The sequence below is a fragment of the Carassius carassius genome, chromosome 17 (genome assembly GCF_963082965.1).
Source record: "Carassius carassius chromosome 17, fCarCar2.1, whole genome shotgun sequence".
In the NCBI taxonomy this organism is placed as follows: Eukaryota; Metazoa; Chordata; class Actinopteri; order Cypriniformes; family Cyprinidae; genus Carassius; species Carassius carassius.
The window spans coordinates 9,339,696-9,365,319 of NC_081771.1; the positions used below are offsets into that span (position 1 = coordinate 9,339,696).

Consider the following 25,624-nt stretch of genomic DNA (forward strand, 5'->3'; position numbering starts at 1 on the left):
TTTTGTGGTACCAAAAAAAGACGGCGGATTACGACCCATTCTGGATTTACGCCGTCTGAATCTTGCACTCAGGCCGAGCAAATTCAAGATGTTGACGGTAAAGTCTATTTTGTCTCAGATTCAACCAAATGACTGGTTTGTCACGATCGATCTGAAGGATGCATATTTTCATATTCAGATCATCAAGAGACACAGGAAGTTCCTCAGATTCACTTTAGAGGGCAAAGCGTATCAGTACCGCGTTCTTCCCTTTGGCTTAGCTCTAGCTCCCCGTACTTTCTCAAAATGCATGGACGCAGCTCTGGCCCCGTTGCGGCTCCAGGGCATCCGTGTTTTGAACTATTTGGACGATTGGCTGGTGTTAGCGCAATCGCAGACTCAAGCACACTCTCATCGGGATTTTGTGCTGAATCATTTACACAGCCTGTGCTTACGCACGAATTTCCAAAAAAGTGTGTTAATCCCCTCTCAACGGATTACCTTTCTGGGAATAGACTTGGACTCTCGCGCGATGACAGCAAAGCTTTCTCTCCCGCGCGCTCAGTCGATTGCGTCATGCGTGCGGCGCTTCAGAGCGGGTCGCGCAGTGACAGTGAGATTGTGCCTCAGACTTTTAGGTCTAATGGCTGCAGCTCTTCCCGTAATTCATCTGGGATTACTTCACATGCGCCCATTTCAGTGGTGGACGAAACGACGGAATATTTCACCCCGTTGTCTTCCGCATCGATCGATTTCGGTGACACGGAGGTGTGTGATGTCGTTAAAACTATGGATGTCAGCCGAATTTCTCCGTACCGGGGTTCGGCTGGGGATCTGTGCTTCCCGAGAGACTGTCACGACAGATGCGTCTTTGACCGGTTGGGGAGCAGTTTGTCAAGGGCGCCCAGCCCACGGAGTGTGGACAGTGGCACAAAGCAGCTGGCACATAAACAGATTGGAATTACTGGCGGTTTTTCTGGCTCTCCAGTATTTTTAGAGTCTGGTTATAGGCCGTCATGTGCTGCTCAGATCAGACAACACAGCGGTCGTGTCATACCTGAATCATCAGGGAGGATTACGCTCTCGCCCCCTGTGCAGGCTGGCGAGACATATTCTTCCTTGGTCTCACAACAAATTTCTGTCGATCCGGGCTGTTCATATCTCCGGACGACTGAACTTCGGAGCGGATTTACTATCCAGACAGATTCTGGAGCAAGGGGAATGGAGATTGCACCCCCAGTCTGTGAATCTCCTATGGCAGATTTTCGGAGAAGCGAAAGTGGATTTATTTGCTTCGAGCACGACTACGCATTGCCCGCTATGGTTCTCCCTTTGCCCTCCATCGCCCCTGGGCTTGGATGCGTTAGCTCACAACTGGCCCAGGACCAGTTTGTATGCGTTTCCTTCAATTCGTCTGATCCCAGCGGTATTATGCAGAATACGGCTGGACAGAGTGGAACAGCTGCTGCTGGTGGCTCCGCGGTGGCACACACAGTCGTGGTTTGTGGATCTGATCAATCTGTTAGGTGGCTCTCCATGGGAGATTCCCCTCAGACAGGATTTATTATCGCAAGCACAGGGACTGATTTGGCACCCGAGGCCAGATCTATGGAAACTGTGGGCGTGGCCTCTGAGCGGAGTGAGTTAATATGTCACGGTCTTTCTGTTGAAACCACAGAGACTATACTGAATTCTAGAGCAGCTTCTACGAGACGCTTATATGCTTTCAAGTGGAGACTGTTTACGACCTGGTGCGAAACTCATAATATGGATCCAGTTTACTGCCCAGTGGCTTCAGTACTGGAGTTCCTTCAGGACCGTTTTTCGGATGGAGTGACACCAGCCACCCTGAAGGTTTACGTGGCAGCCATTTCAGCTTACCACGAATATATAGATGGTGCCTCAGTGGGCCGTCATCCACTGGTTTCTCGTTTCATACAGGGTGCACGGCGGCTGAGGCCTTTCCGCCCTGTGCGAGTTCCTTCATGGGATTTATCCATTGTGTTGCATGGTTTGTCAGGGCATCTGTTTGAGCCCTTGGAAACTGTACCGGATAAAATCCTGACTCTGAAGACACTTCTTCTTATGGCTTTATCCTCCCTCAAGAGAGTTGGGGATTTACAGGCTCTCTCTGTCTCACCCTCGTGCATGGAGTTTGCACCGGGCTCTGTGAAAGTGTTGTTGCGACCTAGGCCTAATTATGTCCCTAAGGTCGCATCTAATCCCTTTCGCTTTCAGCAGGTGGTCCTGGAGGCTTTATCCCCTGCTGTGGCGGAGTCTGGAGATCTAAGTCTTTGCCCTGTGAGAGCTTTAAAGACTTATGTGGATCGTACTGCCCCATGGCGTGAGTCTGACCAGCTGTTTGTCTGTTTTGGACATAAGAATAAAGGCCATACAGTTACAAAACAGCGCATGTCCCTTTGGCTGGTGGAGGCAATATCCTTAGCCTATGAGGCGCGCGGGCTCGCTTCGCCCTTAGGAGTTAAAGCTCATTCCACGAGAGCAGTGGCTTCTTCTCAAGCTTTTCTCAGTGGATCTTCTATGGATGATATCTGTGCTGCGGCAGGTTGGTCCTCACCGAGCACTTTTATCAAATCTTACAGTCTGGATGTGAGGATGGCTCCTGGCTCCCGGGTTCTCTCCGCTTGAGCAGATGCTTCTTTGGATCCCAGCTATCAGGTACGTCAGGCGTTATGGTATAGCGTTCCCATAGTGGTGACGTCACCGCAGCATTGAAGTGACCTATGAAAGGGAACATCTCGGTTACGTATGTAACCTTGGTTCCCTGAATAGGGAACGAGATGCTGCGGTCCTGGCCGTGCCATACCTTAAATGGCGCACGGCACCAGGTATATATGCGTACGCATGCATGGGCGGTGCCACGCGCTATTTGGCCAACAGGATTGGCGGGATGGTATAGGGCTTCAGACATTCGTCACACCGAAGGTGTTCCATAGTGGTGACGTCACCGCAGCATCTCGTTCCCTATTCAGGAAACCAAAGTTACATACATAACCGAGATTATTTAATTACTCAGCGTTCGGCACGAACGTTATGCTACGCCGCGGCCGCGAGACACTGTTTCAGACGGACCCTTAGGCCGGTGACACACTGGCTGCGTGGCGTCTCTGCTGCGTGCCAGAAGCGTCCCAGAAGCGTCCCAGTGTGTCGCCGGCCTTAAGTTTACAATGTTGCACTTCTAAGCAGCTACTGCGAGGCGTGGTGAGGGTAAACACAGCAGTGCTCTGGTGTTAAGTTATAACGCCTGTTTCACACAGTCCGTCTGCAGTGCGTATTAACTATAGACAGTAAAAAGATTAAAAGGTATTAATGGATTCCAGCTGCACGAGGTGTCAAGGAGCGGTGCTCTGCAGCAGTGCAGCAATTGTTAACGTACCGAGTCTATTTTTGCTGTGCTGCAGGCGCTGAATTAAAGTGAAAGCGCATTGTTCGCGGGAAAAATTAACATGGACTGACATGGAAACGCAGTCACATGGGTTTTGGCTAGGTTTAAAACAAGAAAAAGAGCACTTTTAGATAAACAAGGAAAACAATATATACAGGTCCTTCTCAAAAAATTAGCATATTGTGATAAAGTTCATTATTTTCCATAATGTAATGATAAAAATTAAACTTTCATATATTTTAGATTCATTGCACACCAACTGAAATATTTCAGGTCTTTTATTGTTTTAATACTGATGATTTTGGCATACAGCTCATGAAAACCCAAAATTCCTATCTAAAAAAATTAGCATATCATAAAAAAGGTTCTCTAAACAAGCTATTAACCTAATCATCTGAATCAGCTAATTAACTCTAAACACCTGCAAAAGATTCCTGAGGCTTTTAAATACTCCCAGCCTGGTTCATTACTCAAAACCGCAATCATGGGTAAGACTGCCGACCTGACTGCTGTCCAGAAGGCCATCATTAACACCCTCAAGCGAGAGGGTAAGACACAGAAAGAAATTTCTGAACGAACAGGCTGTTCCCAGAGTGCTGTATCAAGGCACCTCAGTGGGAAGTCTGTGGGAAGGAAAAAGTGTGGCAAAAAACGCTGCACAACGAGAAGAGGTGACCGGACCCTGAGGAAGATTATGGAGAAGGACCGATTCCAGACCTTGGGGGACCTGCGGAAGCAGTGGACTGAGTCTGGAGTGGAAACATCCAGAGCCACCATGCACAGGCGTGTGCAGGAAATAGGCTACAGAGAAGCAGCACTGGACTGTTGCTCAGTGGTCCAAAGTACTTTTTTCGGATGAAAGCAAATTTTGCATGTCATTCGGAAATCAAGGTGCCAGAGTCTGGAGCAAGACTGGGGAGAAGGAAATGCCAAAATGCCTGAAGTCCAGTGTCAAGTACCCACAGTCAGTGATGGTCTGGGGTGCCATGTCAGCTGCTGGTGTTGGTCCACTGTGTTTTATCAAGGGCAGGGTCAATGCAGCTGGCTATCAGGAGATTTTGGAGCACTTCATGCTTCCATCTGCTGAAAAGCTTTATGGAGATGAAGATTTCGTTTTTCAGCACGACCTGGCACCTGCTCACAGTGCCAAAACCACTGGTAGATAGTTTACTGACCATGGTATTACTGTGCTCAATTGGCCTGCCAACTCTCCTGACCTGAACCCCATAGAGAATCTGTGGGATATTGTGAAGAGAAAGTTGAGAGACGCAAGACCCAACACTCTGGATGAGCTTAAGGCCGCTATCGAAGCATCCTGGGCCTCCATAACACCTCAGCAGTGCCACAGGCTGATTGCCTCCATGCCACGCCGCATTGAAGCAGTCATTTCTGCAAAAGGATTCCCGACCAAGTATTGAGTGCATAACTGAACATAATTATCTTAAGGTTGACTTTTTTGTATTAAAAACACTTTTGTTTTATTGGTCGGATGAAATATGCTAATTTTTTGAGATAGGAATTTTGGGTTTTCATGAGCTGTATGCCAAAATCATCATTATTAAAACAATAAAAGACCTGAAATATTTCAGTTGGTGTGCAATGAATCTAAAATATATGAAAGTTTAATTTTTATCATTACATTATGGAAAATAATGAACTTTATCACAATATGCTAATTTTTTGAGAAGGACCTATATGTTCACTTTTATGGAAGCAGAAAAACAAAGTTCATTAAGACCCTTGGGATTGCTTGTGATAAAGATTTAAATTCAAAATACAAGAGACTATCTGTATCTGTCTGTGGTGTTTTAATTTTAAATATTTTAACAAGAAAAGTAGGCTAATTATTGTGTTTAAATGTTTTGCCGCTTGCTTGAGCAGCTTATTATACAAACCTAGAAGTAAAATTCATGAATAATGCGCTGTTTATTTTTATTGAGTTTAAACTAATGTCTATATGAAAGATCGTTACTGTTCTGTTATAAAAGACTTACGATGCTGAAAAATATATATATATATTTTAACATGATATGAAATCAAAACAATGAACAAATGTTGTGTTTGTGGACTAAACAGACGCGGATCAGTAGCGGACTGCAAATGTCAGACACAAGACGGGAACACAGAGGAAGGTGAACGTGTAGCAGTATTTATTGTGACAGAGGTTTCAGACACAGGTGAAGTAACAGGAATGGTCTTGACACGAAGAAGGTTGGAACTTAGCTGTGGTTGTGATGGAAGTAGATGACAGAATCGGAAGGCGGCACAGAGGAACTGACGATGAAGGAACAACGGGTATCCAGGGGAGCAACAATGATAGCGAGGGTTCAGGTAAGTACATGTGGGTCAATGCTAGATCAGACGAGGAGTGAGGGGAAGTGATGGTCCTTATATGAGAGCCTGGTGATGATGGACAGGTGTTCAGAATTCTGGTGATTGGGAACGAGTAGGCGTGGCATGTGGAGAGGGTGTAGGCTGTGACTCCGTGACAGCAAACACGTCCTGTGTGAAAGCACAATGAGTCCGTGCTGCGGACTGCATATGCACTGCAGGCAGATTATGCATAGATAATATGCATTTTATGCAAGTGCTGTCAGGCTAAAATTGTCGCCAAGGGCGGCAACACGAGCAATGTACACCTGATTATGCATGGAAAAATAAGCGTCATAAACCGGAAAACCGACATAATTTTGAAAAAAAAACCGGTATATACATTTTTGGTCAAACCGCCCAGCACTAGTTTGAACTGTTATGGAACAGTGTTGTAAATACAACTTAACCACTGATTTCTAGTTGTGTTCTCATTTGGAAGGCCAAATAAAGTAGTTTCGCTTTCACAACAAAACACACATCGTCTCCATAATATGGCGGCAGCGGCAACAGCTACAACAAAAGTTATGCTTTCTTTCTTTACGTGAAAATTTGAGCACCATTATGCAAATCTTCCCACATTGTGACATAGACATGTGGGGGCGTGGTTGACTCAACTTTTATATAGAATATCTCTTTGGATTTGAGACTTTAGTCTTTGCAACTTCACAGATCTCATTTATGCACCAAGAGCATGTAACACTCCAAAGAGTGACCCTTTTGATAATGAGTAAATCAATTTTGAGATAATGGTCAATTCTGAGATATTGACCAATTCACATTGTTTTCATTCCGCTTACTAACAATGCTACTCATCAATTCATTTGAATTGAAATTATTTTTTAATCTTACCTGTTATATAGAGCTTCCACTAAGAAAACAGCACTCATTTTCAAGACACTGAGACTCAAGTTGGTGCTATTTGGGTTTGTTTGTAACAAGTGAGTCCGTGAGTGTGATGTGTGGTTTGCATAGGTGAAAAATTTCTAATGATTATAATGACTTTCCGCAAACTGCCAAAATACAGACAGCACATTAAAAGTCCCACCAGAGACAGCTATATATTGGACCATTGTTACACCACAAAAAAGGATGCATATTGCTCTGTCTTATTCTGACCTATACAGTCAGAAACTGAAATCAGCTAAACCTGTATTAAGAACTGTAAAAAGATGGATTAATGAAACAGGGTGGGATTTACAAGCCTGTTTCAACCTCACTGATTGGAGAGTGTTTTTGAAGCTGCTGCCATTGATCTGGATGAGCTCACAGAATCTGTGACTTCTTATATCAGTTTCTGTGTAGACTTCCTACCAGGACTCACTTAACCTACAACAATGACAAACCATGGTTCACTGCAAAACTTAGACAGCTCCGCCAGGCCAAAGAAGATGCTCACAGGAATGGGGACAGATTCTTGTATAAACAGGCCAAATACACACAGGAAAAGGATATCATAGTGGCAAAGAGAAATTATTCTGGAAAGCTAAGGAACCAGTTCTCTTCCAGCGGACTTGCTTCAGTGTGGAAAGGTCTGAAAGACATCACCAATTACAATATACCATCCTCCAGAGAATCAACAGCTGGCAGGTGATCTGAATGAGTTTTAATGCAGGTTAAAAAAAAACACCAATCACACCTCCTCCAACCCCACTCTTCCCCACACTTGCACTTCAGATCAGTGAAGATGATGTGCGTCAGGTCTTCAGAAAGAACAAGAGAAGAAAGGCATCAGGCCCAGACGGAGTGTCACCAGTCTGTCTGAAAACATGCGCTGACCAGCAGGCCCCCATCTTCACACAAATCTTCAACAGATCACTGGCGCGGTGCAAAGTCCCTTCATGCTTCAAACGCTCCACCATCACCCCCGTCCCAAAGAAACCCAAAATCACTGGGCTTAATGACTACAGACCTGTGGCTCTAACGTCTGTAGCGTTAGAGCCACATTAACGCTATTACTGTTTTTTCTGTATTTTTGATCAAATAAATGCAGGCTTGATGAACAGAAGAAACTTCTTTCAAAAACATTAAAAATAGTAATGTTTCCAAACTCTTGGTCTGTACTGTATATATATATTTTTTTGTAATAGTCATTATATATATATATATATATATATATATATATATATATATATAAATTGGAATAAAAAAAAGAGTAGAATTAATCATGTTTCTGACACGACTTAAATACCCCAAAATATTGAGAAATGTTTTTCATACCAAAATAGGATACCAAAATATAAACTACACTGCACCTGAAAAGTGTTTTAAAGTGTTTCAAGTGCACAATGTAGTTTGTTTTAGAACATATATTAATTCCCTTGTTAGATTATTTGTGTGTGTGTTTTGTCATTCCAAAGTCTAAACCAGATTTGAACCTCCTTAGAATCATACATTACTTTGTTCTTCTTTTACATGCTCTTGTAGCCTTTGCTGCCATCTAGTGTACTAAGTAGACAGCTCACAATGGAAAGAGTACATATAGTTCACCATTTTTTTTTTTTTTTGAGAGAGAGAGCTATCCATCTTGTTCTCAGACATTCAAACATGCATCAGAGCAAACACCTGATGACATTTCCAGTTTTAATGTTGACAATACATTTAATCACATTCATTTTTATTATACAAGCCTTTCTCTTCAAAAGTTTATTTGACTGAAAATAACATTCAACATGGGGCATGCCTGCTTTGCATTGTAAGAATGGAGGGGTTGAGACTGCGACATCAACAGAATATAGGAGATCTTCAATCTGTTTAAAGCAATGTCCATCTAATGGAATGACTGTCAAGGCGTTGCTCTTTCTACAAATGGCTGTGGCAAAGGTAGTGTCTGTTGCGCTAACACAGACAAACACAGGAGAAGCTGACTGCAACTGCATACCCATATATGTTATGTACATACACAGAATTACATACAAGAAAATGTAAATACTGTATATAAAGAAACAATCAAAAAATCGAATCTAAATCGGAATTCTTGAGACAAAACATTAACATTAACACATCTTTTCATCAGGGAGGATAGAAACGTTGAGTGTAAATCACCTCATCTGAGCATTTTACAAGTTCATCTCTGTGTGGTACATTCATACAGAGTGTAAGACAGTTTGAGAGCGAGACGGTTTGAGGAGCTTCAGAAATGCAGTCTCCGGTAAAGAGTCCATGCATGGGCGGCTCTCGAACTCTCTCTTTAACTCTGACACATTTGAGACACATTCACATTAATGTACAGTACATCACAGTCATTGAGCTTCGCCTAAGCTTTATTATGACAATGTAAATCTACCGCCAATAGGACAGGTCATTCGATAAGGTCACTGCGAAACCCTCTTCAAGTGGAATACCATCCCACGTTTAGATGAGAAACCGAATTAAAATCACTCGATGAGAGGTTCAATGTTGGTTTTTATAGAAACAAAAAAACTGAAAGGTTTAAAATATTTCCCATTCATGTCAATAAGCACATTCAGTCATTATACATCTTGGAAATTTAGCAAAATCATGATTTCACATAGGGACTTACAGTACTTCCAGATGATTGATCACCTCATTACAATTTCAGTGCATTTAACCTAGGTCTAATGCGTAACTCAAGGGCCGATAATGAATGAAATTAATGAGGTGTATGGAAGGTATAAAAACATAAAACAAATAAACAAACCAACAAAACAAGCATTTACACTCCAAAGTGGCCCCACACAATCAAAGTCAACACAGGATTCTAGTTAGTATGTGCTACTTTACCTTTAAATTTCCACTATAGTTACACCTTATTTTAAAAGAGTGGAGAAAAATCACTTATGGCACAATGATCCCACACCTACAGACAAGATGACTAGATTTGTTTTATTTCCTTAAGTCTGGTTTAAATACACACAAAGCGCATGTTTATCAAGATGAGGCCTGAGAAAGGCAGTAAAGCCACTGCTGATCCAGTCCTTTCTGAATGCACACACAACTGTGACTTGGGTCACAGAACATGTTCGTGAACAACTCAAACTAATTCTGATATGACTCCATTAGCTGTTATTGCAAAATGTTTATCATACCACAATACCAAAATATAGATGTTAAAAACTAGATTGATCCTCTGAAAAGTGTCTAAAAGTGTCCAAATAGTTCATCATCGCATTCTTAATGTACAATATTGTGAGTGTAATATGTTGATTTGATTTGGATTTACTATTTGGCAGCAATATTGTATTGAACTGCAAGTCTCTCAAAATTAAAACAGTGTAGCATATAATCTATTATAGTCATTTATTTTTCACTTTTATCTTTAAATTTGAATATTTTGGTGATAAAAAATAAATAAATCACATTTATTACTCTGAACATTTTCTGGTACCTGACCCTTAAAATATTTTCTTTCAGTTATGGCTTCTGGTAAAACATCTAAATCTACTGTGATGCCGTTAGTTTCCAATGGAATTAAAACGGTAAGTGCAACATTAGATATTTCTAAGTTATCAGTTATGATCAGCTTTTTGCTAAAAATAAGAGTACAATAAGTAAGGCCCACAAAGCCCTGCACTCAGAACAATATGGCTGCCAGTCAAATTTTGAAAAACTAGGTCTACCACGCCCAGCAAATAAGATAAAAACCTCTGCTCTTCGAGGTCCCTAGCAAAATTTTCATAAATTCAGATTTGTATAGCTACATCAGTATCGGCGTGAGAGATCAATTCATTTTAGGGCTGAATTAACAACCATAAGAAAGCAAATGCTAAAATTGAAAAAAAACTAAAGATGTGTAACTATTTTAGAACACCAACTGTGTTATAAAAATAGCTGATTTATGAAATTCCAATGAAAAACAGCAGTAATGTTAAAGACTATAAAATATCACCTACTACTATTTAGGATAGACACAATGGGATTTCATTGGGAATACACTGACAAGTCTTTTTAGTATACTTGTAGACAAAATATTATCAAGCCCTGAACTGATCATGATGTAATTGTAAAGAACAGCTGCATTTATGTTTTACATGTTGCTGATTGTTAGCCCTAAAATTCAACATTTACCAATGGCACATAGTTCAGTGATATCATTATATTTTTGGCACAATATGTTCAAATACAGTTATTATTCAACATGAAACTGCAGTTTAAAAAGGACATTAAATAATACCAAGGTAGATTCTGTGGTTTCCCATCCCACCTTTGGTAACTCTAAAACGACTAATCTAACAACAGGTCTACTTTACGAATAATTCAAATACAAAACCATAAATTAATTAATAAATAAACGAACATACAGCTAGATAGAGAAATAATTCTAAATTAAATAAATATGTTTCCTGGCATATTTTTTTAAGATATAAAAAATAATTAACATTCTTACTTCTGAATATGCATATGGTGCTTTACGTAGCTTTACAAAACATAGATGTACATAAATACACTCAAATTCACAGAGAATCGTCACTCTCAAGTATATTGTCACTGGGGGTGTGAGAATAGCAGTTTTTTTTATTGTATCTTACTTTATTTAACTACTTTTACTATTTTTTGTTTTCTTTTTTACTTGAAAATATTGATTTACTTATCTTTCAATGCACATATCCACTTTAAATTGCTCTTTCCTTTCAATTTCTGGGAACATGAAAAACAATATCTGACCGTGTTCTGAAAAAAATAAAAAAAGACTAATAATGGTGCTAAGAGCAAAAGCTTGAACAGATACTGAACTAAATAAGCTCATTACTAGATCAGAATGATTCTCGCTTTAAATGTTTTGCTAGGCTGAAGTCTGGATTTTAGCACTCAAAACTTAGCGCTTGAAATCATAGAATTCTCCATTTCAAAACCACCACAAACCCAGAGAGATATAATGGATCATATTCTGGATAATTACTTTTAATCGTGTAAACTTTCATTTGCCATAACTTAGTGGGAAATTACGAAATAACGGGAGGCCTCAGTTACAATTTGAGAACTATAAGTGCAAACTAAATTGATCGAATCAATTCCTGAGGATCGGAGAATCAAGAGGCTATCAAATACTGAACAATTAGCTCTCTTCATCCTCGTTGTGGCCTCCACGTAGCTACTTATGGGAACTGAAAAAGACAATGAGAGAGACTGCTGGAGTATCTTTATCATGATGAAGACCTTGTCTTCAGTTAGTTACAGAAGAAACTAGATCTATTTTGATAATTATGAAATGATCTTACATGGGGTAATAAAACACTTATGGTGGTTTCAAGTCTGTTCTGCTCAAGTGTCAAAATACTATGCTGCCTTACTGAAAAGTACAGAAAAAGTTCACCTAAAAATCATCTATTCATCTTAATATCACTCAAAATATATGTGATATTGTAGTTATCTAGCAGGCTGCAGTCTTTTGGGTTTTTTGGGGGGTTAACTATCCCTTTAAATCAACAAACGATAAATGACAAATATAAAAAACAAAACTTAAGACACTTAGAAACACTGCACATTGTTTCCTGAATGAAGTATTTTTTCTGAACCCAATTCTTTGGCCCAAAACCCAAACAGCAACCCAAAACCACGGTGATAAGTAGTTAACTATCATCTCACAACCTTCCCACGCAGAATGTGGGAAAATAAATAGATAAAATGCTCAGTGTTTGGCTCAATGGAGTTACTATTTCATCAAGCAGCAGTTGGTATGAGTGTAGAAAATGAGAAAATAGAGGCTTCACTATAATGGTGGGAGGAAAATACCACCAAAACTTTCTCTTTCCTGAACATTTCCCCCTTATTTTTATTCCTGTCATACCTGTAACTCTTTTTTTCACTCTCACAGAGGCAAGTCGGTACTGTTGTGCCGTGTCTTCCGTGAGGTGCCGTCATCCCGAGGGAGAGCCTTCTGTAGGTTGGACATGGCTGCTGTCTTCTTCAGGTCGATCACGGCGTAGCATTCTCCACGGCGGGAGGACGGGGCCGCTGCTGCGGCAGCCATGCCACGTCTGAGGGGAGGAGGTCTCTGTGGTACCGGAGCCCCGCCTCCGTGTCCCGAGCAACCGGAGGGCTCAGCCTCCAGCTCCACCTGGATGTAGTTGAGCTGGCGAGAGGGAGGAGGAGGCGGGCGACGGCTGTGCTGCTCGCAGGTGGTGCTGCCACGTCCCGCTCGCTGACGTCTGAAATCGAAGTTGAAAACCCGGTTGGCCCTCTCAGGTGGGTGAGGGTGTGGAGGGCAAGCATGACGGAGACGTGTCGGAGGCTGGAGCTGGTAAGAGTTTGCATATAAGTAAGTTTCAGTGCTATCAAGTCACAGGGTTTACATCAACCAATGACTTTCTTTGATTTTTTTCATTATTTAATACAGATTAGGGATGGGACGGTATGAAAATTTAATATCACGGTTATAGTGACTAAAATTATCACGATTATCAATATTATCACGGTTTTGTTGAAACAAGATGAAAGTGTTCAAAAATAGTTGATGCTCACACTGAAAACATTTCAGCAAGTTTTATATTTAATAATCAACAAACAACTAATAAAACAAGCAACTCTATGCACTTAATTTAAAGAAAGATAAAATTCTGTGGCATTTCCTTCCTTACAATGAAAAGTGTAGAAGCATAGAAAAGCATAGAAAAGTCACTGACTTTCGCCATTCCTTCTCGAAAAAAAACAAAAAAAACATTGTGCGCTGCGCTTGCGTCAGACTGTTGCTGGCTGGACATGATTTAATAGTGAGTTATTAAAACCGCGATAATCAAACATGGTTTTAATGATAATTCATTTTTAAACGATATTACTAACCTTCAGCACATTTTATCACGGTTATCAATAAAACCGGTTATCGTCCCATCCCTAATACAGATTGGACCTAGCCAATTACATTATTTTAGAGCTAAGCATAATTATAAAACTATATACACATATACTCTATATATCTTCCTGACTATGATTATTATAGTTAATTTAATAGTTAATTTATTATATTTATTTTTCACATTTATTACATTTTATAAAAAAATGTGATATCTAACTTATATGTCATTTTATTAATCTATGTGACTGTCCAGGCCTGGAAATAACTTTTTTTTTTTTACAATTCCCTGATATTTCCCTTGAATTAGATTTGGAATATTCTCTACTTGTATTTGTTTGTGCTTTTGTTTACACACATATTTAGTGTTAGAAGTGACAGCGATTCCACTCTTTCTACAAATGATTTTCTAAAAAAAAAATTACATTTGATTTTACACAGCCTGCACTCTTAAAGAGCAATATCATAATTTAGTGCTAAGCATAACTATAAAATATATATTCACTCTTGAAATTCCACAGATTTTACTTATTTATTTATAGTGTATTATAATTTTGACCAATGATTTTTAGTGACATAATTAAAAAACTTCATACAAAACTTTCAAAGAGCAATAACCAATTAAATAAATTTAGAGCTAAGCATAACTTTTTAAATAAATATTCATTCTAGAAATTTCCCTGACATTTATAGTATTATTATTATTATTAGTAGTAGTAGTATTAACTTTGCATTATAATTTTTGACTGACAATTTATTTAATGTATATTCAGTATTCATATATCTATATAAATATATTTAAAAAAAAATTATAATAATTATAATTATATATATATATGAAATTTTATTTATTCTCATAACTTTCTAGGCCTGGAAATCACTATTTTAGTGACTATTTTAATTCCTTGATTATACCCTGGAATTGGATTTGGCATATTCTCCACATGTATTTACTTGTGCTTTTATTGACGCACCTGTTCAGTATTGACATAGTTCTGCAGGGCATCACGATGAATCCCAGCACTGCCGCCACTCTCCTGATGATATCCGTTAGGGGTTGCGGGCCCTTCAGAATACTCATACTCATCATATTCTTCTTCCTCTTCCTCTTCATACTCGTCCTCATCCTCGTCTTCATCCTGATCCTCTTCTTCCTCACGCTGAAGCGCACGGTATTCCCAAACCGGGGGGAGTGATGGAAGGTTCTCATAGTTGAGCAACGCGGTGCGCCGATGACCACTGACCCCCATTCCCCGGTCACAGCCGTATCCTTGCGGAGGCAGTGAGGAAGGGTGCGTGTGTGTGAGCGGCAGGGAGTGCGGATGCGTGTGTGTGCGGGAATCACCGGTGGTGCTGCTACTGCTACTGGAGCCCAAAGACTGAGATTGAGACACAGTGCTCGGACTCAGCCTTTGCCTACGTGCCCCTCGTAGTCCGTTGATATTCTCGTACGTCAGCTGACTTTCTGGGCAAGGCTCCATGCTAGAGTGTCGGTGCATTAGATGATGGCAATGGTGGTAAGAGTGTGTGTTGCACATGTGTACAGACGGAGTCTCCTCACCTTCTGTTTCGGAGCTGCCATCTGCCGCTCGAAGCGGGTGAGTGACGTGGCGGTCTCTGTCTCTTTCCATAAGGTGGCGCTGTGCTGGGGTCGGACCCAACATGAACTTCACCTCCTGGGCTCCAGGCTGGAGGAAGACCTGAGGGTCTTTGTGAGGGTCATCCAGGGGGCAGCAGTGCATGCTGGGCTGGCCTGGGACTGGGCCCCCACGTATGGTGGTGGTAGTTGAGGTTTCTGGGTAGGTGGTGGGCCGCACTTCGGGCAGGGAGTGGACACAGTGGCGGCTTGAGAGGTCAGTTTCCATGCCCACTGTATTCACATACGTATGGGTCTGGAAACAAATGACAAAAGTTAGTTAAACTGATGTTTAAGTAACCGACAGGACACTATTTACCTAGATTTAGCATTATGAACATTTTAACACCTTGAAAAAGATGCTACATAGTTCCCCTTTATACTGCATGTGTTTACATCTAAATGACTTTCTATGTTTTAATTAAAAAAAAATATTATGTAGATTTATAACACTGTACTTTGTGTTTTATTACCTTGGCATTAAATGAATGAAATTTGGTTTCTAATACATTGGCTAAGGAAGTGACATATTTGGCGTCTTTCTCCCTTCTAACCAACATAATCGATCCGTCAATATTTTTATTTCCTCTTTTTCAAAGTCATAGAAATGCTATCATGAACCTATCAGAACCCCAGAAATGTGAAAAAGGTCCACTTCTTATAATTAATTTCAAGGTAAGCAATATTATTTTTCAAATGTACAAAGCCCTCAAAAGTATTTTTCTTTTCATTTAAAAAGATATTTCACCCAAAAATTGAAATTACCCCATGATTTATTCACCCTTAAACCGTCCTAGGTGTATATGATATTTTTCTTTTAGACAAATACAATTTGAGCTATTTAAAAAAATGTCCTGGCTCTTCCAAGATTTATAATGAAGGTGGGTAGTGGTCCAGATTTTGAAGCAATTAAAGTGCGTCCATCCATCATAAAAAGTGTTCCACATGGCTCCAGAGGGTCAATAAATGTCTTCTGGAGCAAAGTGATGTGTTTTTGTAAGAAAAATATCTATATTTACTACTTAAATGAGTCAATCTTTCGTTCGTTATCTGGCTCGACTCGGTGTTCATCTTCAGTTCTCTCTTCACAGCAGTTCAGTCAGTGTACTGTTTGAGTACATGAATTACTCCGGGATATTGGTTTGTTTGAACTCAGTGTGTCAGGCACATTAAAAAAGTTAACAGCTTAAGTCATTTGAGGATTAATGCTTATTGGAGACGAGAACCGTTTCAAACGATTCAGTTCAATTTGGTGAACTGGTTCAAGAAGATCTGGTTACATCGAGTGATTCGTTTGCGAACCGGATATCACTAAACTGCATTGAACGCGCTCACAACAGACCCGGAAGAGAAGACAATGATGAATAAAGTCGTCGTTTTTGTTATTTTTGGACCAAAATGTATTTTCGATGCTTCAACAAATTCTAACTGACCCTCTGATGTCACATGGACTACTTTGAAGATGTTTTTATTACCTTTCTGGACATGGACAGTAGACTGTACACTAGGGCTATCAAAATTGCTCAAAAATGATGTTCGAATATTCCCTCTAAAAAATACACGAATATTCGAACTATTCGAACATCTGGTTGCGCATTACGTCAATAACAGGACAAAATAATACAAAGAGACATAACGTGGGGAAGTCGTGGCCTAATGGTTAGAGAGTCGGACTCCCAATCGAAAGGTTGTGAGTTCGAGTCTCGGGCCGGCAGGAATTGTGGGTGGGGGGAGTGCATGTACAGTTCTCTCTCCACCTTCAATACCACGACTTAGGTGCCCTTGAGCAAGGCATTGAACCCCCAACTGCTCCCCGGGCGCCGCAGCATAAATGGCTGCCCACTGCTCCGGGTGTGTGCTCACAGTGTGTGTGTGTGTGTTCACTGCTCTGTGTGTGTGCATTTCGGATGGGTTAAATGCAGAGCACAAATTCTGAGTATGGGTCACCATACTTGGCTGAATGTCACGTCACTTTCACTTTTGTCACTTTCTTTAACTACTTCTATAGATAGTCTATTTAAGTTTAAACATATATGACAATGTATTACCTACACAAAAACAAGGAAATCAACTAATGGCCAAGAGTGCAGACCTCAAGCTCTCTCACCCTCACGTTCTCTGTGCATAATGGTTTAAATGAACAAACAAATTTTTGTGCAAGCAATTTAAGGTCGCGACTGTTGTCCCAAATATAGCAGGCTTCATTCAGTGATTGAAACAAATATTATTAATATTAACTGAAGTTTTACAGCATATAGAACTGACATTGAATGCTCCGAGCGAGCTGTGCTGTGGTAAACATGGAACTTTTCCTTGACATGAAACAATAAATAATCAAACCTCGGATCCATTGCTTGACAGAACTCCCCGAAGCCTGCCCCATCCGCGATACTGATCGGTCTCATATCCTTACAAATGAACGAAATTATTTTATCCGTTATGACCTCTTGTCGTGTTGCAGACAAAGAGCTTGTGGCGGGTGATGCAAAGTAACGTTAAGTGTCAAGACGTGACTGTTTAGCTGGAGTTCCACACATTATGCCATGCTCATTTGGGTGCACATTTTTGAGATGTGACCTCATGTTGCTAGTGGTCGAATGGTATGCTAACTGTATCTTAAATAGCTTGCATACAACTTTATCTCGCGGGTCAACAATTTTACCTCACTTTCTCTGCTGCGGTCGAGTTGGGCTCTGCACTTGCTGGCATCTTCCATGAAGACGCGTCAACTTTCAGCAGTGATGCTGTGCCAGACAGTGCGACTCCTGTGACCTGTCCCTGAACCCTCAGGCGCGCTAGCGCGCCCACTCGCAAAGCAGACAACCACGCCTCTACTACCGCGGGCGTTTTTTCCACATTTTTTTTTATATTCGAATATTCATTTTAACCTTCGAAATTCGTTTTTTTTAACTATTCGAATACATATTCAAATTTAGAATATTCGTTGACAGCCCTACTGTACACACACTTTCAATGGAGGGACAGAAAGCTCTCGGACTAAATCTAAAATATCTTAAACTGTGTTCCGAAGATGAACGGAGGTCTCACGGGTTTGGAACGACATGAGGGTGAGTCATTAATGACATAATTTCCCTTTTTGTGTGAACTAACCCTTTAAGCATATTAATGTCACTGCATTCAATAACACAACATCAAATCAAGTGTCATTTAAGAAAATATTTTGTTAGAAGCTGTGAAGTTTTAAATGTTAGTGAAACGTAACAGTTAATCTTATGAATTTAAATGTGATGAACCTAACCCTGTGGTTATTCTGCTAGAACCCCTGTGTGAACTTAAACTGTCCACTAAAATCAGGGTAAGTTGACTTAAAAATTACAAATCTGCCTTCATTTACTTACAGTATATGGTCCAGTGTTGTTTTAGTACGGAGCTCCGCACATGACATGCAAGAAAAAATAAATAAATTGTGCACACGATTTACTAATTCATTCCCTCAATGTACTAAAAAGTGCACACGATTACTATTGCGTTCTCTCGATTTGCTAAATTGTGCGCAAAATGTATAAATCGAGTGAACGAAATAGTAAATCGAGGAAACTCAATAGTAATCGTGTGCACGTTTTAGTACATTGAGGGAATTAATTAGTCAATCGTGCACACAATTTAGCCTACTATTTTTTCCTGCATGTCATGTGTGGGGCTCTGTATTTTAGACCCCAATGGCTTTATTTTATGGAGTAAAAACATACTTTAAAATATCTAAAAAACACTTGTTTACAGGTTTGCAACAAAATGAAAAAATTATGACGATTCCCATTTTTGGGTGAACTATCCCTTTAAACAGGGTTGCAAAAATGAATAAAAAAAGTGATGTTTTGAGAAAAGGTCTAGCATTATTTGTTTCTGTTTATTTGTCAAATACAATGCTGCTTGAGCTTCCAGATACTTTTTATGGCTACTGAATGTATGCACAGGCAGGTGTTTGTTCTCACTTGGTCATCTAGTCCCATAAGGCTGAGTCTGTGGTCGTTGGGGAGAGAGGGCTGGGATGAGTCTGCACTGATTGGGTATCCTGGGTATCCATTAGGAAAACCCTGCATCGGGAATCCAGGGGCTGCACAAACAGACCAAAGCACAGTACACATAAGCAGGTGATATTTAGGTTTTCCTCCTGTAAGTTAAGTTATGTTGATATCCGGGCAAGATATGTCAATAATAACGTGTGAATGAGTCATCATATTTATTTGGTCTGTTTTGTGTATGACCTCAATGGTCAATGTCTAACAAGCCAAATGATGATAAAAATACACAAAACTATTTGTTTTTATGGGATCTTTATAACAATTATGCATACCTACACTGAATAGCTATGCTTTGAAACGAAACAAATTTCTTACATCAAGACTTTTTAAGTAACATTGACACAAGCACGCTCTGTAATGCTGCTTTGAAACACATATTGTGATAGTGCTATACAAATAAACTTGAATTGCAAAAAGCTTAAATGGTGACTAGTTACATAAAGGTTATACAAATCTTAATGTCAATGTTATTTGACTACTGTACATTTACAGAAATGTCAATGCTTCCCAGCACAAAATAAAGTTGTGAGAGACATTTAATGAATGGAGTGTGAAAATATGTAAATACCTGGCTAGGTGTTTAAATGCGCACGTTTTCTACAGCTAAAAAAAGCAATACCATTGACGTGACATTATAATTAACTTTTTTATCCCTATTTCATAACTGATATTGAACATGAAGTCACTGTTCAAATATCTGTACCCTATTAAGACTGATCAAGTGATTAGTGAATGGGTCAGTTTCGTTTTACACATATATGAAGATATGAAACCCTGTGTGTTTAAGTGAGTAGATATTCCATCTCACTATTGGGTGTCTGTGGAGTTCGAGGCATGTCCATCTCTGGCGCATGCCCGGGCCGGGTCATGAGCATGGGCTCCTCCACTACATTGATGCTGTTACACTGCATCAACTCCTGCAGCAGGTTGAAGATCTCTTCTGCACGAGAGCACTTGAATGCAAAGATCCCTGTCAAAACATGCAAGAAAACAGGTAAATAGAAACAATAGTAAATGCATAGGTGGAGTATTACTTTCATGCATGGGGAAGACACAAAAACATAGGGGCACACAAAATCTAAATTAGGAAGACAGCATTTAAATGAATTTGATTAAAAAATATCTATAACATTACTAGAATACACATTAAATGAAAGGGGTTGTTCACTCAAAAATGTACTGTTCCTCATGTCATTGTTCCTCATGTTCCTCATGTCATCATTAGAAAATGTATATATTTGTAATGAAACCTGAGCGGTTTGTCCCTGCATTGAATGTCCAGGAAATTAAATCTTAAAAGATCTGAAAAGGTTAAACCATATGATTTGAGTGATTTAATTCAAATCTTGTGATGAGATATGATCACTTAATATCATGAACAGATTTAATGTAGCCTTTTATTCCCCTTTCTTTATTCACAGAAAAAACCTCAATGGCACAGGCTTCCATATTTGCTACTATATGTGTATGTTTGTGTGGAATCATTGTTTAGATGTAAATAAAAGCCTGAATTAAAATCACATAAAGCAACTGTAACTCTTCACAAACTTAATTCTTAATTCATATTCGCTTTAAATAATTTACATAATAGTTTTTTTTAATCTTTAAAGCTTTGGTTGGTTACCTGGACTTTCAGGTTTTATAAAAAATATCCTAATTTGTGTTTCAGAGATTGCTCTTATGGGTTTGGAATGACATGAGGGTGAGTAAATTATGACAGAAGTTTTATTTTCGTGTGAACTTTCCTTTTAAGGAGCCAAATCAACCACCTACCAATATCCCTACTAATGAGCAAATGTAAGGGTTTATAGAAGGTTTCGATATTTTGACATTTACACACAATTTAGTGTTACATCTGTGTAAAGTAGAAGTAAGAATCATCGTACCTTGTCCTGTCTGACAACGACGGCCACTCTCGAAAGAGAAGAGGTTGGAATCGTAACCGTATCGGCGCAGACACAGGTATGGCCACCGGATGGCGTCACGTTTGCGTGTGTGCAGAATGAGCTCTGTCTGTGTGAGCTCCATGGTTCCTGAGCCCAACTCATTTCCCTCATCATCCACATTAGTCACCTGTCAGACATAACAGGTTATCACAGAACCAAACAGTGCTATACTAGGTTAACCATGTGATTATTCTCAAATGTTGCACTTAAAATTTATATTTACTGACACAGTGCTTTTTAAGGTTCGTTTCTATCTTGAAAGTGTCTTGTGAAATGCACCTTAAATTTGTTGAGATGGTTGTCTCGGATAGTATCTCTGTATAGACAGCTCCAGCAGCTCCCCATAGCTTCAGCAGGCCAGCTGAAACCTTAAACAGGGACAAACAGGTCAGAAATTGCATGGGCTATACAGAGACAGCTAAAAATTAATAAGCAAAACAGAATTGTTTTATTTATGTAAAATAAATAAGTAATGCATGAAGAGACACAAAAAGTACACTTATATGCTCACCTGGTCCAGGCCATCAGTGGGAGTGATGCTTGCGTCAATCCCAGAATCCTCTGCTGGGTGTCATGGCGGAAGTGGGGTGTGCCTGTAAGAGCATCCAGTCCCAGTCCACAAATGGTTCATTTCTCCTATGAAGCAGAGAAAAAGAAAGGACTTGATGTACAATCCTTTGAGTATACTGTCCTCTTTTTCAAAAACGCCTGAGCTGTGATTAAGACACTGGCAATGAAGTTGCTCTTTCTCCTCTGACTCCCACTGGATAAATAAAACGTAATTAATTTATACTGGGAACCTTATTCTCAAGTGGAATCAGCTTACAACTCATGGTTTCAGCCTTCAGCCTGATGTGCACAGATACTGTCTTAATAACCACAAATAACTTATATTTCAGGTGGCTTCAGGAGAGTAAAGAAAGCTATCAGTTCTGTGCTATTTCAATTTAAACGGGTTGGTTGAACCAAATCTTATTTAATTTCATCAAATCATTTACTGTCCCTTAAGATATTTTGAAGATTTGAACCAAACAGTTGCTTGTAGCCATTGACTTCCACTGTATGGGAAAAAATACCATGAAAGTCAATGGCTATATTCTTTAAAATATCTTCTTTTGTGTTCAATAGAAAAAAGAAATTAAATACAGGTGTGCAACAACATGAGGGTAAATCATGACAGAATTATTTTTTTTTTGAGTGAACTATGCCTTTAACATAAAACAATCATGCAGACATGTAGAAACAGTAAATGACAAAGCTTTTAGGTGCATGATCCTGCTACAGAAAGCTAAATGTTGAGTTAATATGAAATACTATGAATCTATCTAAACAAAAACTACACAAATACCTCTATACAGACCATATTTATGCATTGCTGTATTACTGTATTTATGTATTAAATCAGTTAGGGTACTGTAAGGATGCATTATTATATTAAAACCCAAAGACAAAATTTATCCATGTGTGGAAAAAACTCTTAATGCCATCTAATAGAATCTCTGTTCCTATAAACATGATTTTAGACCCTTTCATGAATTGAATCATTATTTTATTTCTACCAGGTCCTGTTAAAATGAATGTATGGTCTTCTTACATTAAACAAGTGCATACTATTCCTGCATAATGTTTAAAAAATATATTTTTTACTTTACTTAAACTCTAATCAAATTCCAAACTACTACATTTATAAGTTTATGCATGCCAAAGTTATATTAAAGGACATTTCTCAAGTATTAACTACTACATGCACAATATAATTATAATATAAACTGTATAATTATAGCCTACCAGTTTTCTTTTGTATGTCTAATATTAACATCATCATTAAAATGACTCAAAAATGTATAATCCAGTGCCCACGCTGATCAATATAGCATCATGAGCATTTCAAAACAGTCTAACTCATGAAAATGAAGCATGCATGATTAAATGCAATAAGGTTAATAGTGGAAGATGTCAGCATTTTTAAAAGTGTACCAGTCCCTTCAGGACCATTCATGTGCAATTCATTCATAAAGTTAGTCATGCACATGAAGGCCCAGTCATAAAGTTTTTTTCCACATAAACCCAAAATAACATGACAGTATATCTGTGCCATGTTCACAGAAAAAGGGAAATAACAGACTGATAAAACATTTAATATTTGATCTGTTTTGGATACTGATATGTCAATATCAATATGAGCATGTCAGTTCATAACATCAGGCCACACAATCTCTTGTGCCTCAAACAGCAGCAGTTCGTACAGTCAAACCTGAAATCCACATTTGATTCTCTGAAGTCTGTCATCCAGGACCAGTCGCTTTTGGCACCTGGAAAATTGTGTTTTTATCTTTAGTTTATGCAATAACACAGAATCTTACATCTCGTGCAGCAGGTTTCTCGAATAGACACGGAGTGACCAACAGATGCAACTTGAACGTCTTGTAGCGCATCACCGCCAAGAATCAGTCGAAAAACCGGATAAATGCAGCTCAAATCTGCAGGACTAGCTTTTCTAATGCTAAAATAGAAAAGCAAAGTAGAAGTCGAACCATTAAAAGCAACACTTGCGGCGTTCAAGGAGATGGCTCGCTATGTTCCAGCCTTTGTATCAACGTTAATGTTATACTACCACTAACCGTTTGCAGCTGGATGCTAGTAACTATTGTGTATCAAACACAGCACATTCACGCAAACTAATGAGATGAATGAGAGCAGGATGCGATCGAGCTCGCGCTGTACCAGCAGCATCAAAACACGTTAATGCTACTGCAGAACAATTCAGCTGCGGTTGCTACTCACATGTTTGGCAATGATTGCAATACGAGACGAGACAGATGAAGGATGCGAACAGCAGTCCACGGCGGATGCTACACCATCGGACTTGGCGGTCGGCGTGCTGGTCGTTTTTGATGCTTGTTCTAGTAGTAAGACTAAGAAAAGGCGAATTGCGTGAAAATATAACAATAAATCCAATTGTTTTTCCCTGTAACGCCCCCTTGCTGCGGCACGGGCCTCTCTTTGACATTTCCCGACCACCAGGGTGAGAGTTCAGGCAGACAACGAGGGCTGCTGGAGCGACAAGAAGGTAGAATATGCTGGAGGACCAGAAGATGAGGTGTGAATGTGTTTGAGCATCACACGATGACGTGTTGGCAGCAGCTCTATTTCAATCCACCTTGCTGTCATTCAAGACAGACTAATCCAATTCCTATTGGTTTAATGCGTTCGGCAATCGGCATTCTCGCAAACAGGTGTTTTACGATTAGGGAAATGGCTAAAACTTTATTTCTGAATCCTCTAACTGTGCTATGTTCACTCCTTAAGTTATGAGCAACTATTAAATTGTTTACTGAAGAAGAATAGAAATTCAGCTGCATGAATTCAACTCAAAGCCATTTGTATGTGAATCAATGTAAAAGAAAGAAAGAAAAAAAGCACTAGGTGGTATAAAAGGAGAAATCTTTTTAACACTTAGCTTTTTAGAAACTACATTTTTATATTTAACTGTTTCATCCAAAAAAATAAAAAATAAAATATATATAAAAAAAAATATATATATATATATTGTGCTAAAATAGGCTATTGCACAAAACTAATGACCACAAAACTAGTCATAAGGGTGAATCTTTTGCAGTTGATATTTATCATCAAAGCTAAAAGCTGAATAAATAAGCTTTCTATTGATATATGTTTTTTTAGGGTAGGGCAATATTTGGTTGAGATTCAACTGTTTCTAAATTTGGAATCTGAGAGTGCAAAAAAAGCATATGCATTGCTAATGAAGTTCAATTACTAAATCAAAAATTAAGATTTTATATATTTAAAGTAGGAAATTTACAGAATATCTTCATTGAACATGATCTTTACTTAATATCCTTATGGTTTTTGGCATAAAATAACAATATATAATCTTTTTTTATCCATTCAATGTATTGTTGGCTATTGCTACCTGTGCTCCTTATGGTCTATATCTGATATTTACAAATATTTTCTGACCGCCTAAATATTTTCTTATTTATGGTAAAGTAATCTGAATTTGTACATCAGTCTTATCACATATCTTTTTTCAACCTCAGATCATTGTTTACTGAGGCTGATAATATATAATTATGAAACTAATCCTGACTGTAAATCTTGGTCTTTCTCAGACACAGCATACAAGTAAATGGATACATCAGCTTCAGGTATCAATTACATGTCTGTCAGCCTGTAAAGGGCAACAACAACTGCAAGTTTGATCAAACTGAAGTAGTTAGAGGCATATCAGTGGGATAGAATAAGTTTGTTCTACATGGAACGCGATCCCTCATTGTGGCAACCATGTTAGGTTCATATGATTTCACAATCTAGTCTATTTTTCTGATATACTAAATCAGTCTCACATTATGGAAGCAAAATGGGTTGTGAATGGCAATTCGCATTAACTTTCTTGTTCAAGTGCATGATAATGAAAATATGGATCGCCGCTTTCAGGGATTTAACCTGCAACCTCTACGTAACAATGGTTTT

At 39.2% G+C, this 25,624-nt stretch overlaps 1 protein-coding gene across 1 annotated transcript; it reads right to left on the minus strand.

Moving 5' to 3' along the window:
* Positions 1 to 8,334: 8,334 nt before the first annotated feature.
* On the minus strand, positions 8,335 to 24,049 carry frs3 (fibroblast growth factor receptor substrate 3). Its single transcript, XM_059570757.1, has 8 exons — positions 23,915 to 24,049; positions 21,642 to 21,766; positions 21,410 to 21,498; positions 21,071 to 21,257; positions 19,993 to 20,154; positions 19,095 to 19,216; positions 14,480 to 15,397; positions 8,335 to 12,953 (listed from the first exon to the last, which is right to left on the minus strand). The coding sequence occupies exons 3-8, from the start codon at positions 21,473 to 21,475 to the stop codon at positions 12,525 to 12,527; spliced, it is 1,884 nt and encodes a 627-aa protein (XP_059426740.1). The 5' UTR covers positions 21,476 to 21,498; positions 21,642 to 21,766; positions 23,915 to 24,049; the 3' UTR covers positions 8,335 to 12,524.
* Between the last annotated feature and the right edge of the window lie 1,575 nt (positions 24,050 to 25,624).